Raw genomic sequence first — 15329 nt, forward strand, 5'->3', positions numbered from 1 at the left:
GTACTCAAGAACCCCATCTCAGTCACAGTCATTTTGTAACCACTAACTGGCTGTACTTCACTTCATGAGGTTTGTACTGTACAAATAAAAGCAAAATAGTCAAAACAAACAAAGTGCTGAGTAATTCAGCAGGACTGGCAGCACATGAAGAAAGTTAACCGAGAATCCGGAATGACTCTTGCTCAGAACTGAAAGGTTTTGGAAAATGGCGTTTTTTTAATACTTCTGACAGAAGTATTGTTCTGTACGAGGTAGTGTGCAACATTCTATGCAGTATCATCTTCAGGAACTTAAAGCACCAGGTGCTGATCAAGTCACCTCTGGAATGTGACTTCAAAATTTCAGTGATAGACTTGATAACTGTGGTAGAATGAATCGTTATAACTGGACCAGTATCCTGGCAAATAATCAGGTGTTACTAGAACTGCTTGAATTTCTGGTCACAGGCCAGCTGGACATCCATTTGTATTGACATAGATTTGACAAAGTCCATATAATTGCAGGAATGTAATCTGTGGTTGGAAAGGCAAATCGGGCAGGACTTATAAACTTCATGGTAAGGTCCAGGGGAGTGTTGCTGAACAAAGAGACCTGGAGTGCAGGTTCATAGTTGCTTGAAAGTAGAGTCCCAGGTAAATAGGATAGTGAAGAAGGCATTTGGTATGCTTTCTTTTATTGGTCAGTGGATTGAGTTGACAGGTCATGTTGCGGCTGTACAGAACATTAGGCCACCTTTGGAATATTGTGTGCAATTCTGGTCCCCTTGCTGATAGGAAGGATGTTGCAAAACTTGAAAGGGTTTAAAAAAGATTAACAAGGGCATTGCCAAGGTTGGAGAGTTTGAGATATAGGGAGAGGCTGAATAGGCTGGGGCTATTTTCTCTGAAGCGTCAGATGCTAAAGGGTTTATAAAATCATGAGGGGCATGGATACGACAAATAGAAAAGGTCTTTTCCCCAGGATGGGGGAGTCCAAAACTAGAGGGCCTGGTTTAAGGTGAGCGGGGAAAGATTTAAAAGGGACCTAAGGGGTAACTTTTTCCACAAAGAGGGTGGCACAATTATGGAATGAGCTGCCAGAGGAAGTGGTGGAGACTGGTACAATTATGACATTTAAAAGGCATCTGGAAGGGTATGAGGGGAGGAAGGGTTGAGGGGGAAATTAGCCAAATGCTGACAAATAGGAGTAGATTTATGTAGAATACCTAGTCAGTATGGACAAGTTATACGGATCTGTTTCTGTGCTATACATCTCTATGACTGTAAAGTGCAGAGCCCTTCACAAGTGCTGACTATAGATGAAGACACTAACAGATGACCTTGCCTTCAACAATATACCTAATCAACAATGCCCAAGATAATTTAGAACAAACGTAAACTACTCAATGCTAGATATACTATCTTGAAGTAACTGACAAGCCTTCATTTTTTCTCCAGACAATATAAATAAAATTCTTCATTTTTTTCACTTTACAGTTACCTTGTCTTTCCTTCATATGAATGTTTGTTTACAAGGCATGAAAACAGTTAAATAGGAGAAAACTGCAATTTCCATCAAGGTTTTCATAAATCAGAATATCATTAGATTTTCCATCCTAATGGTCACTTGGCAACTGCTTGGGAAATGGATTGGTAATGGACAATGATCATCATGGCAAAAGCACATTATGAATTAGACTAAACATAATTATACTTTCGCCAATTCTTTTTCTTAATCATATTTTGGAGTTTCAAAGAACTAATTCTTTTGTAGGCCATTTAAGGGACTAGCTAGATTTGTTTTGAAGTGGTTCTCTAATCTGCTCCAAATTCTCTTTTCAGAAGCTCCACTAGGTTTGGTTTACTTAGACATTTGCAACCAAGTGATCCCATGGAGCAGCATTCCTATGGAATTTGGGGCTGAAATTTAGAATATTAGCTAAACTTTATTGCACTGTTTAATTACTGCTTCAATGAAAATCTGTTTTTTAAAATAGTAATCTCATTAGTCAGGATGAATTATCTTTTAATGGCTGGGTCATCCAGTGCAAGCATATTCCATTTGCCTTTGAATAAATCTTAGTCAGTACACACCAACTCTAACTTACAACTGGTTGTAAGAATGCACCTTTCATATGGGGCAAGTCTGTTGGGCTTCTTCCAAGATATACTCTGTAAAATATTATTTTGTTGCACATTTCAGAGACAACAATTTTAAAAACAGAGAAGCTGGAATGTTAAGTATGAGTGAAGTTCAAAAATAAGCTAGCCATCACATCCAACTTGTTGAAGTACAGAAAAACTAACAAAAAAAAAACAACCGCTTTGAAGGGTCACTAAGCCTGACTTAACTCTACTTTCGCTCCACACATGCTGCCAAACCTATTGTGTTTTTCCAGCTTTTTTATTTCTGTTTGTAAAAGTACAGGTTGGCCAAAAACTTAAACTAGTTTTTATACACCAGCATGATTTGCAAAGCATAAAGACTTTTCAAGATAATCTTAAATTACTTTAAGCCATTTCTACCCCACACATTAGCAAGGATCATTAGATGACAGCCGAAGACTAGACTGGCCTGCAATAATGTGTCTGTGTGCAGAGTCCACAGACCTACAGATTATTAAGAGGACTTTTAAAATAACAAGCAACCACACTTTGAAGCAGAGTTAAATCTCTCAGTTACCCTTAAGATGCTTGCTGAAATGCAAGCACTAGTGTGCAGAACTATAGTAAAGCACTTTGTGTTTCAATACTTTGAAAAGAAATGAGGACAGTGGATTAGATAATTATAAACAGTTCTGAACCAGAAACAATAATTAACAGGTCGCATGAGCAACAAAATCTATAAAAATTGTTTTGAAGGTCAGAGATGGAATATTTCACACGAGTGACAAAACTGCTCATGTGGAACAATACAGGATAAAATAATGCAAAGTTCCATTTCATACTATTTAAAACAACCTTTGTGGGGCAATAAGGTTCCGTCAATAAAACAATCTATGACCATTCAAAAAAAAAGGCAAAGATACTCAAAACTGGCATTGCAGTTAGGAGTAACTTGGAACCAAGCGATCCTCTGTCGTCCAGGAAGATCTACAATCAATGCTGCACTGATCATTCAAGTGTTTGTTTTATACTCTTGTAATTTCATTGCATTAAATGAACTGCAATTTTAAATTTAAAGTAAATGTTACCTTCAAGCAAGGCTAGTCTGTGTATTTTTTCTCACGAATCTCCAGTTTAAAAAAGTACACAAATTGTGCTGCAAGTAGTATCTGTGCTTATCATCTTTTCCCAATTTCATCCTGGTGCCAATATCTGCAAATAGCTTGGTTTATCATATGGAATTACCAAATTCAATCAACCCTGGAGAAGTCAAGTTATAAATTAGATAACATGATCAACATCAATATCATCTTGTACCATGGTATTAATTAAATCCAGTTATAAATTGAGACGATGGAAGACTTTGCCATCACTGTGGAGGTTCAAAGATATGTAACAATAAAAAGTATTTTGGCTACAATATTGTTGATGCCTCATCACAAGTTGAGCAACCCACATTGATCAGTTAGGGTGAGGATTATTCCTGCAACTGACAGTTTCCAGAACATCTCCTCTTTCTAATTCTTAGTTTCTAATTTCATGTCAAGCAAGTTGCCATGTGGCAGGAAATCGAACAAAAATCATATATTCCAAGATAATTTTGGTGTAATAATTTCAAACTAAATATTAAGATAAAGAGTTGACACTTCACTGAAAGTTTACAAACTTTATATGACAACTGGTGCTGGAAATGCATAAGTAATTACCTTGTAATTATTTATCTGCAGCAAGTCTGGATGACTGCAACTACCATCTACAAGAACAAGGACAGCAAATTCATAAGAACACCAGCACCTGCAAGTTTCTCTCAATCCCAATCATTCTCAATCACTCATTATGCCGACTTGGAAATATATTACCATTCCTTCAGTCTCACTGGGTCAAAATCCTGGACCTACCTCCAGCACTGGTGGACTGCACCAGTTCAAGGCAACAGTATACTAACATATTCTCAAGGGCAAATAGGACTGTCAACAAAACACTAGCCCAGCCAGCAATGCCCACATCCCACATGTGAATTTAAAAAACAATACTGAAAAGCAGTCTTTTATTGCTCTTGACTAAGTAACACCTTAGGCTGCAACAGACATTAATTCTGAGCAGATTACTAAAAGAAACAGTAGAAATATTTCCTATGAGTCAACATGAGAATGGTGGTGATAAAGTGATCTAAAGACAAGTTTCAGATTTTGATCTTAACTCAAGTCTACAATGAATTAACTATTAAATGAGAAACTATCCCTCAAGTAATTTTATGTGGAATGGTACACTTGATACTTAATTATAAATTAAAACATTCTATTTAGCATCTGTTTATTTTTGATTAATTTATTACACCTTGCAGGTGACAGAGACAACAATAGGTGAAAGAATGAAAGACATAGAATAAGTAATTATTTTCCGAAGTTCAACTGAAATATATAAGATAACTTCTGCTGTTGAGTTTGCATGTCAGGCTGGAAACAATAGGATTTATTTCATTCCAATGTACCAAGAGAAATATAATGGACATCTTGAACCAATAAAAACAAGCAACCAGATCTTATGTAAGAAAGAAACAAATCTGAAGCCTTTATTTACAAAAAGGTTTAAAAACAAATAATACCTTGTCTTCACATAATTGTTTTATAAAAGGTCCATTAAGTTACAGTTCTGTAACATAATGAAAAAACAGAACACATTAATTACATCGTAGTCACATTGGTCTGGGGATTTTGACCTATCACTAAGCTCGTTGAAATCTAGTACTGACAGACTGAATTCTGCAACATGCATTTGATGGCTTGAGGCAAGTACCAGCTATTCACTACAGGGTCTTCCTGCTCAGCTGCTCTAGATGCATGCAGAATACAACGCATAAGACTCAATATATCACATGGTATTTACAGCTCATATATGATGTACTAAAGGGGTTGCATAGCAAGTCATGCTGCATCAAAACCAGCATCACTCAGTTGATATCCTTACTTAATGCTACTCATGGAATTGCAATACTGTAAAAAGACAAGACTAGCTTTTCAAAGATTTTTAAAATTTCACCTTTTTGATCCTACAGAAGTAAAATGTTAAGTAAAACATTAGTACTAAAGTGTTAATTGTGAATTGTCATTAATTCTGGGTTGTACATGTTAACAGCCACTTTGAAAGCCATAACAACATTACAGTTCAATTTTCAAAATGCATGTCTAGCCTTGCACTGTAGTAGAGAAAGAATTGTCTATCTCTCCAAATCAAAGGCATAAATCTCAGCAGACAGCAACTGAGAATGATATTTTTTAAATCAGTTTTCAGCTAAGCCACAAAGCAATGTGGTGTTCCAAAACAGGAACATTAACTGTTTTTCACTTGTGAATATGTGCTTCCTGCAATCTGATCTACAGGAACAAACACAGCTGTGAGCAAGAGAGAATTTGAAGCTTGGTTCTCCACTAGGTAGTCAGGAAGGTGAGTCAGAAAATAAAAACACTGGTTAAAATGTAGTTAAATGACATTTTTGTAATATTTTGTTTGAAAAAGGATTTAATCAAAGAAAACCCTAAGTGAAGTTAAAAATTCTACATAAATTGGACAATGCCTTTTTAAATTTTTTTTTGGAGGAAGCCTAGCTTTGGTGTTAACTGAAATGCTCCTGCACTGTTGTAATTACTGCCACTAAGAATGAAAATATACACTTTATAATAAAGCTGATGTTTTAAAAATCTCAGAAAATTCTTCAGTTGAAAAAGGCTCATTGTCATAAACAATATTACATCACAATCTAGCACCAATGACATCAGTGCAGGGCTGTGATCAGTATAAACTGTATGTTTTAAAAATTGAAATTAAACTCATCCAAGGTTTATTTCATTGCAACAATGCAGTTCATGTACAAACAGGCATAGTAGCTGCAGCACTAAGCATGTGAGATGCTGGTTTTGGTTCAGCTAGCTGCACTTCTGATATGTTAGAATCGTGTGTATGGGAGGCATTCCCAGAAGAAATAGATGTCAAAAGGAAAAATTGTAAGGCAACACTTACAGGTCTCCTTCTTCAACTGCAGCAAATACAAGAGCTTCGGTAATATTGTTTGTTACCACAAACTGGTAGCAGAGATGCTGTCACACTAAGCCAGCAGGCACAGAAAATCCATAAACAGTAACTCAATGGTGTGAAGTAGTTCAAGTTTCTGGGCTTTCTCATCTCACTTGTGAGAATAAGAAGCAGCAAAATTCCCATAAAATAGAGGAACCAGTCACTCTTTAAAGTGCAAATTCGATGGTCCACAATCCTGAATAGCTAAAATTCCTGTTTTTATTTTAAGTGCCATGTATTAGATAGGAATGGTAAATAACCAGTTGATACTTATTGCATGCTTTTAGGAAGAAGAGGGGAAAATAACTGCTTGAAAATTCATCCAGATAATTATTTTTCCCACTTTCTCCAGCAATCTTTGTGAAAGAAAATCTGCAAATTATATGATCATGGAGTTTCCTTACCAAGGTCAAAATGACCAAGATGTTGGCACAAATCTAGTGAACATAAAGAACTCAGACACAGATAAAAATTAGATCCAGTATATGTGGCCCAAAAAATTAATTTCCCCATTTCCGGTCAAGGCTGCTGTTTATTGGCTTCTTCTTCATATGCGTTTCCCGTACCATTCTGAACATAGGATGAACCTGAGCCAAGACCATACAGGTGGCCGCAATATTTGGCATCATCAATGTGATCTTCAAAGAACATCTAGAGGTGAAGAAACAAATAAGACAAGCAAACAAATTAACTTCAATAAAATAATTACTGAGTGAAAGATTCATCCAGATAATTATTAGTAACAAGAAATCATCAAGCTTTATCTTGAACTTACTTAAAGACTACCATCCTCTGGGGTACAGAATTCCGAAGATTCACCACACTGTGGGATAAGGTTCCTCCTCGTCTTGGTCCTAAATGGCTTGCCCTTCATTCTGAAGCTGCATTCCCCAATTCTAGAGTCCCTCCCATCCTCAGCCAAAGGAAATATCCTTTCTGCATTCATCCTGCCTATTCCTTTAAGAATTCTGTAATTCTCTGAGATTGCCTCTCATTTTTCTAAACTCCAGAGATTACAGACCTTGTCTCTTCAATTTCTCTTATGAGATTATGTCATCCCAGGAGTCAGTCTGGTGAATATGTCCTGCACTCTGTCTATGAAGGATATAGCTTTCTTTTTGGAAGGGGTCCCAAAATGAACAGAAGAATCAAATTGAGTTCTCACCAGTGTTTTATACAATTAAAGCAAGTCTTCTTTACCCTGTATTCAAAACTTCTTACAATGACAGCTTTAAAATACCATTTGTCTGCCAAACTGATTCATAAAGACAGTTAAATCCCTTTGGGTAACAACAATTTCCAATATTTCACTATTAAAAAATACCCCGCACCTCTGTTCCTTCTACTAAAATGGACAACCTCACAGTTGTATACATTATAGTCCATCTTGCCCATTCACACAGCTTGTCCACATTTCCTTAATTTTTTTTGGGTGGGTATGCAGTATTCACATATATATCCTAGTATTTTCCCCAACCACTGACATCATTCTATTTCCTGGTTCTCTATTTCTCTCCTTTCTTAAACAGAAATTACATTTGCAATTTTGTAATTTATAGGTAACAGTGAAATATGAACAGAATTTGGAATAATCACCAATGCATCCACTATCACACCTTGCACACTCTACAGTGAAGAACATTGGGTCCTGGGGATTTGTTAACTTTCAGTTCTATTACTTCTTCAACACTACTACTTTTTACTTGAACTCGTTAGTATTTAGAAAATTATGGGGATTTCATAGAAACCTATAAAATTCCAACAGGATTTAGCATAGCAAATGCAGGAAGGATGTTCTCAATGACCAGGGAGTCTGGAACCATATATCACAGTCTAAAGCCATCACAATAACTTTTTTTAAAAGATAACTTTACAAGTATGCCCCTTTGATCGGTAGCTCTTTAATGTTCCTCATTAGCCAAAGCTGTCATGTGTTTCCTGTTGGATATTTTTGCTTTAAAGGAATACATGTTTTTGAAAACCAAGCATTAATTCTTTAATTACAAGCCACTTGTTCCCTGTCAAACATTTCAAATGTAGTTTTTTAGTTCACCGTGGCTAACCTCTGCTGCCCTTAGCTGTTCTAGCCTGCATGCAACTCCAGACCCTAGATTTAGATTGAACTACACCTTTAATCAAACTTCAAAACTTATTTTATAACAAGAACTCTTAATTTGCTTTTTTTTCCCCTCACTAGATCTAAAATAGCCTGTTCCTTAACTGGTTCTCAACATCTTCCTCCAAATCTTGGACAATTCTTCTTCCACAGCATTGATGCTCATTGGATATCCCCAGTCCTTTATCCTTGCTATTTGCACCTGCAATTTCCTGATTTAGATCATGTCCTACATTATCATTACTGTTTGGTGGCCTATAAACCAACTACTCAAATCAATTTTGGTTGTCCCTATTTCTTAGCATCACACAAACTACATCTTGCTCTTCCAGCTGGAAATTTCCATCATTAGTGCACTCATCCAAGACTTTCAGTTTTCAATTTTGGTTGCTCTGCAGTCATATCTCTGTGGTAACAATTAATTTATACCTGTTTAGTCCTTCTAGCACCATAAAAACACCTACCTTATTGCAAATGTTGTGTATGTTCACATCAAGGGCCTTTAATTCTGCTTTCTTAAAATCATCCTGTAATTTCACTTTGGTTAATTCTATGATTTGCTTCCACTATCATTTGTTTTATATTTCCCATAACAAACTTTGCTTTTCTATAACTGAATTACCTCTCAGGTTCCCATCCACCTGGTTAGCTAACGTCAACACTGTTGTTAGAGTGCAAGTCATTCATCTTAAGCAGATCCTATTCACCGACATACCATAATGATAATTCAGCCAAGACTAAAACATATTTTGTTTCAGGTCACCATTTGGTTCATCATATCAATTGTATCTCTCCAAATAAACAATGAACCTCGTGTCATTCTGCAGCTTTCTCACTGTAACCGTGCATGCTCTTCCTTTTCATATAATAATCTAACACTCCCTTCAATATCTCAATGGAATCTGCCTCCTCCACACTCAGGCAGCACCATCTGGATCTTAAACATTCACTGCATGAAAAAGATTTTTCTTATGTCTCCATTACTTCTTTTGCCAATACCTGAAATCTGTCCCTCTGATTCTCAATCCTTTCACAAATAGCAACAATTTCTCTAGCCTGCCCAGCCATCTTTGAATACGGCTATAAAATCTCTTCCCAACCTCATCTTTGCCTTGGAGAAAATGAGGCCCAATTTCTATAAATCTACTTATGAACTTTAGTTCTTTATCCACAGAATTATTATTGTGGATCTTTTCTTTCTGTACTCTCTAATGTTGGCAGATTCTTCCTAAAGTATGGTGTCCCTAACTGGGTACAATATCTTAGATAAAACCAATGCAGCAAGTATATTGTAATCTTCTTGTTGCAATACTCCATGTGTCATGAATAATGCTTAGAACACTGTATGCTTTAATAACTCTCTTAACCTGCCCTACCTTCAATGATGTATGTATGTAACTGCCCAGGTACCTGTGAACTGCAGCTCCCTAGAATTGTTTCCTTTGGTTTATACTGTGTTCTGCCTACACAAGGAACTTCCCAGTTCTGTGTTTAATACCATTTGCCATCCCTTTCCATAATTTATCTATACCCTTCTGAAGTTCCACATAATCCTCATGGTTAACAATACTTTCAAGTTTTAGGTCATGCACAAATGCTAAAATTAAGACTTCTGCACCAACTTCTTAGTAATTAATTATTATCAGTGTCGGATCCAAAACAAACACCTAGGAATTCTTCCCTCAGATCAAAAAATATCCATTGCCACTATTCTGTATCACTCAGCCAACTTTATATCTATGTTCCCACTTTCCACAAAGGCTGCTGTCTGCAGTTACATCAAATGCTTCTTTGAAGTCCATGTGCACCATGTCAACAGCATTACTCCCATCAACTTTTCCTGTTAAATCAAAAATACTCCACCCGGTTAAGTACATTTCCCTTTATTAAAGCCATGCTGGCTTCCTTAATTAACCCATATTTGCCCAAGTAACAATCAACTTTGTTGTACATTATTACTAACCACTGAAGTGAAGCTGATTGACCTGTAGTTGCTGAGCTTAGGGCTAAATCTCCAACATGGCTGATTTACAGGCTTAGAAATCGAAATGTGCAGTTACTCCACATGACCAAGGTGATGCAGGCAGCATGAAAATCATGTACTGCCTGCTTGTTTCCATAGTTGCACCATACACCTCAGTGGTGAACAGCGACAGACATAAGGAACTCACATTCCTGTGAAGCTAAAACATTAAAGCCAGCCTGCACTATTAAAGGAATTATGCTGCAGGTCTTGAAATATTTTAGAAAGTAAACAAGTAAATATCAATGGAGCAGCGAGAGTGAGAGAATCCAACTGGTTCTTCAATTCAGTGCTGTAAGTTTTACAATAACAAAGGTGGCGAGGTTTCCAGTTTCTGCAAAGTTCCTGAGACTAAAAAAGGAATGGGAGCCAGTCCACACAGTGGTCAACAGAACAAGTCTGAGGACTTAGTTGCAATATTTTAAAAAATTCGATAACTGTACACAAATGGTCAAGATCAGTGAATGCACCTTCTAAAGCATCACCTACACACCACATGGCCAACTTCACAAATGCTCAATTTTTAATTGCCCATTTTCCCAAAATCCTTGTTCCAACTTTTAACCTAATCCCAAACTCCTCACTCCAATAACTTTCCTGTCTTACTCACTACTTCCCACTCCTTCCTGCTTCTTTCTCAAACACCCCTTCTTCCCACTTGGCTCCCCGAAACCGCTCCTTCCTGCTCATTCTACCCTCTCCAAATACTGTACTCCTCCCTCCTGCTTGTTATTTCTTCTTTTCCTTCGTTCTCTAAACCCTCCTTTCCATTTCCCTCTCTCAACCTTACACTTACCACTTCTCTCGTGTCACAGTACTGCCTCTCATTTGCTGTTCCCTCTCCCTCCTGCTCAGTTTCCATCCCTCAACACACTCCCTCCAATTCCTTTGCCCAAACCCCATTTGCTACTACCTACTTCCAAACAACTTTGCTTGGCAAAAATTCAGTTCCTCCCATTCATTGCTTCCTTCTCTCAACCCTCTCTCTCCTTGCCCCTCATCTGAACCCCCCAATTCTTCACTCCTGACATCCATTTCCCAAGAACTAGTTCAAGCAAGTGCAAAACAGTGAGAGGATCACAAAAGCAAAATGGCAAATGAAAGAGGCTGGGGGAGGGAGAAAGCAGCAAGCAAGGTAATGTTGTATTTCAAAAAAAAAGACTGAACACATACTATCACAAGGGGGTTCTTGGCACATGCACTGCGACTATACTACAACAAAAACAGAAGCAGTACTAGTTGGGCAAGTTCTTTACTCACAAACTGCACTGAACAAAAACACACTATAAGAACACAATTTAAGTGAAGGAAAGCTGTACAAAGTCGCAAGTAGTGTGACCAAGCAATTCTTGCTTTCCACCCATCCTGCCATTCTCTCAACCTAACTCTGCACTTCTGCATTTGTGTTTTCAGGTATCCAGGAACCACCTTGAGGCCAGCCAGTCCCGCCTGATAATGGGTGTGAATAAGTAAGATGTATCACAAAGCACTGTCATTTTATCTGAAACCTGCAGCTGCCAGCTCAGATTTGGCAAGTGTTTACATTTTAGAGACAGCATAATAGAGAGAGAATCAGATGAGTCATTAGGCACAGTTTGGCTTCAGGTCAGACAGGACAGAGGTCTGTGCATGTACCAGCTACCAAACGGTAAGGTTACGAATGAGTTCTGTAGCACAAAATTCAAATAAGAATTTCAATAAGACAACGTAAAGGCAACTGGTGGGTATGCACACACTAATGCTTCATGTATTTTCAGTTGAGTGTACAGCACTGTCAAGGAGATAGAAAAATATGACTAACTAGGTACAGGCTTTGTGTAGAGTTGATCAAACTGCGGCTTTGTTATCTGTGAATATGAGTGCTCAAAGGCATATGCAGACTTAAAGCAGGCAGACAATCATTCTTGAGCAGACGTGTAGGATTATTGATATGCCATGCATGGCTCCTCAGTTTCACAAATCTGCTGTCCCTTCAAGAGGACACTTTTTGTGCTCAAACTATAACTGATGTCTCTCACCCAACTGGCCTGCCCCAGACTGCTGCTCCAATGTCAAGATAATGCAGTCCAGCCACTGCAACCACTGTAAAAGCACTGGTCCTGACAAATGCACCCATTTGACAGGCATAAAGGAAACCACAAGGGTAACGAGTTATGGTTTGTCTGCATTACTCAAAATGTTGTTTCATAACATTGTAATGAAGTTTGATTTGTGGTTCTTTAATTTCAAGAATTTGACAAAAAAAGTTTTTTGAGAAAATGGGAATATTTTTAGCAGAATTTTGTGTAGTGAGATAGTCAAGGACAGGATATCCAAAGCAATGAAACCCTGAATGTTGTCTTCTTACCTCCTCTCAAGATGCTCATCAGTAGTCAGAAGGCACGACCTGTGCCCTTATGATTGCCAGGTCATAAAGAACGCAGCAGACTACTATAAATTTGAAAACACATTCTGACACGTTCTACAGACCAGCTTTGGAGGCAGAGATGCAATACCATTTTTTCTCTGCACCTAGTTCCATTTACATCAAATTTGTACTTTTGTATTTTCCTCATACTGCATGCTTTTTATGACCAGTGTGACCAGTCAAGTGATTTCATTACTCATTAAATGTTAAGACCAAAAATATCTGGACTGCACTCGATGCATTAAGATTACTAACAAAATAAATCATTCTTTTCAAAATTGAATGAAACAATGTGAAAACTTATGTGGCCTTTTTAAAACAATTCTTACCAAATCATTATTTCATCACAGAATATATTAAATTGTACAACTATTAAGCATAGTTTCTATTTGTCGAAGTATTTGGAAGGAATTAGGCTTACACATGTAAAAACTTTTGACAGGACTACAAACATTAATTGAACACTAAAAATTTAATTTCAAACCATCACAGCATAAAGAACAGCATTACAAATTCAAGTAGTTATATATTATCTTAGCAAAAACAGAAATAAAAAGATACAATGTACATTTAACACTTTATAGCTCTCCATCAATTCTAAATTGAAATTCTCAACTTAAGGAACCACTCGGGGTAGTAGCCCTAAGATAAATCACTTCAGAATTGGTTTCTTTCCTCCAGCATGTTCTCCATAGTCTTTCTTTCGTGCAGTTACTGACAAGGAATACACCGATAGGTGAACTATACTTATAAAGGCCGATTCAAGTTTTAGCCTCAAATTTAAAATAATTCAGCTTAGCAACTGTACTGTAACAGATAAACAGCCCTCAAAATACAGAAGAAAGCAATGTTTTTTGGTGGCCATGCACAAATCTAAACAGCCTACAGAATTCTAAGCAGAGTGTTGTGTTATTTTGTGGAATACACTTCCATCTAGCAAAGTAAATGCTGACTTGGGTTTAAGTACTCAAAAATGAAAAAAAGAACTACTACTCAGGGCAATTGAGGATGAACAGGAAACGATAATCTTGTTAGTGATATCCATTTCACACAAAATAAAATTTTAAAAAGCATGGAGGTATGCAGAAATTAACAGAAAATGTTCTGTGATCCTGATTGAGGGATTAAATAACAAAATTATCTGAATGCCTCTTTTTATTTCTATATTAAGATTACCTGTAACAAAAAATTAATTGAAAATGCAGAACTGTCTTTTACTATTGTACAGCATGCCATCTCTAGAGTTCAGCACACATCATAAAATGTGATTCTCAAGTCATTAATAGTAGTCTAATCCAAGTTAGAAGGCCATGGGTTCAAAGCGCAATCCGTAATTTGAGACTGTGACTTTAATACAGTACTGTGGTACTGCTGTGTTGTCAAAGGTATCATCTTTCAGGCGAGAAGTTAAACTGAGGTCCCGTCCTCATGTCCACGTGGATGTAAAATATCCCACGTCACTTCCTCGAAGTGGAGCAGGGAGTTCTGTGATTGTCCTGTCCAATATTAATCCCTAAATAATTGCCATCAAAACAAATTAACTTGTCATTTATCTCACTGTTGTTTATGGGATCTTGTTATGTGCAAATAGGCTGTCATGTTTGTATACAAAATAACAGTAACTACATTTCTAAAGAACTGCACTGGGACATCGGAGGACGTTAAAGGCAAGGCTCATTCTTTTTCTTCTAGTTACTTTTCTTTCATTTAATAAGGTCTTAATAGCTATACACAGTTAATATCACAATGTTTAAAAAATTAACAGGTGCTTGAAAACACTACACTTAAACATTGCAGAACCACAAAAAGAAAGTGCTATTTGATTCAAATTGGTCAGACATTTGGTCTGATACTAGCATTCTGTTGGCAAAAAATACCACTCAGGTAGACACATGGCTACGCAGATGGTATTTTTCAGTAATAGAAAGGTGCCATCATTCCATAAAGACATTCTGCTTAGCAGCAGTGAGAGAGAATTTCCATACTGGTGCAATATTAGATACAGGTCATATGTACAAATGGTTGATCAAATCAATTGGCAGAGTCCAGACCATACTCAACCAGCATATGCTTGCAAAACCAAAACCAGAACGTCCAGGCTTAAATGTTCTTTAGCGATTGGGAAGCATTTATTTAATAATCCTGACCGCTCACAACTACACTAGTAATAAAGTTAAGACAACTCGGTTGAGTTTATAACATGGAGGGTGATACATTTATACACAGAGACCTGATTTCTGCAAAAAGAACAGGAACACATTGAAGCTTGGTACTTTCTGTTAAATAAACAGGAGCTTGGGCAGTTACAGAGGCTTTCTGCAGGCAATCTTTGGCAAATCATAGCTTACTCGCTAATAAATCAGCACATTCTTTTCCTGTCATATAAGTTGTCGTAATCATTTGAAATTTTGTAATCTTACACTTAACCTGATGAGTGCAAGATGAAAAGCTTTGATAAAAATTTCTAATATTCTAACATGAATATTTAATCTTTGTATTTGGAATACAATGCTTCAGAGTATGGTGAAAACAGATTCAATTAAGGTCTTCAAAAGGGAATTGGAGAATGGTTTCCACAGAAACACATTGTAGGACTTCTGAAAAATGGCATGAGTTTTGGAGGAAGTT

The 15329-nt window shown here is 37.0% G+C and overlaps 1 protein-coding gene across 2 annotated transcripts in view; it reads right to left on the reverse strand.

Moving 5' to 3' along the window:
* Nucleotides 1–4631: 4631 nt before the first annotated feature.
* LOC140477024 (CCR4-NOT transcription complex subunit 7) overlaps nucleotides 4632–15329 on the reverse strand; it is a 42856-nt gene continuing 32158 nt past the window's right edge. Inside the window, exon 7 of one of the 2 annotated variants that reach the window (XM_072570145.1) lies at nucleotides 4632–6806. In XM_072570145.1, coding sequence (XP_072426246.1) covers nucleotides 6675–6806 — 132 coding nt within the window. In that variant the 3' untranslated portion in view covers nucleotides 4632–6674. Of the gene's footprint in view, nucleotides 6807–13154; nucleotides 14215–15329 lie in introns of those variants that run through there. The other variant, XM_072570155.1, reaches the window with a different exon arrangement.

Source organism: Chiloscyllium punctatum, chromosome 1 (assembly GCF_047496795.1).
Source record: "Chiloscyllium punctatum isolate Juve2018m chromosome 1, sChiPun1.3, whole genome shotgun sequence".
Classification (NCBI taxonomy): domain Eukaryota; kingdom Metazoa; phylum Chordata; class Chondrichthyes; order Orectolobiformes; family Hemiscylliidae; genus Chiloscyllium; species Chiloscyllium punctatum.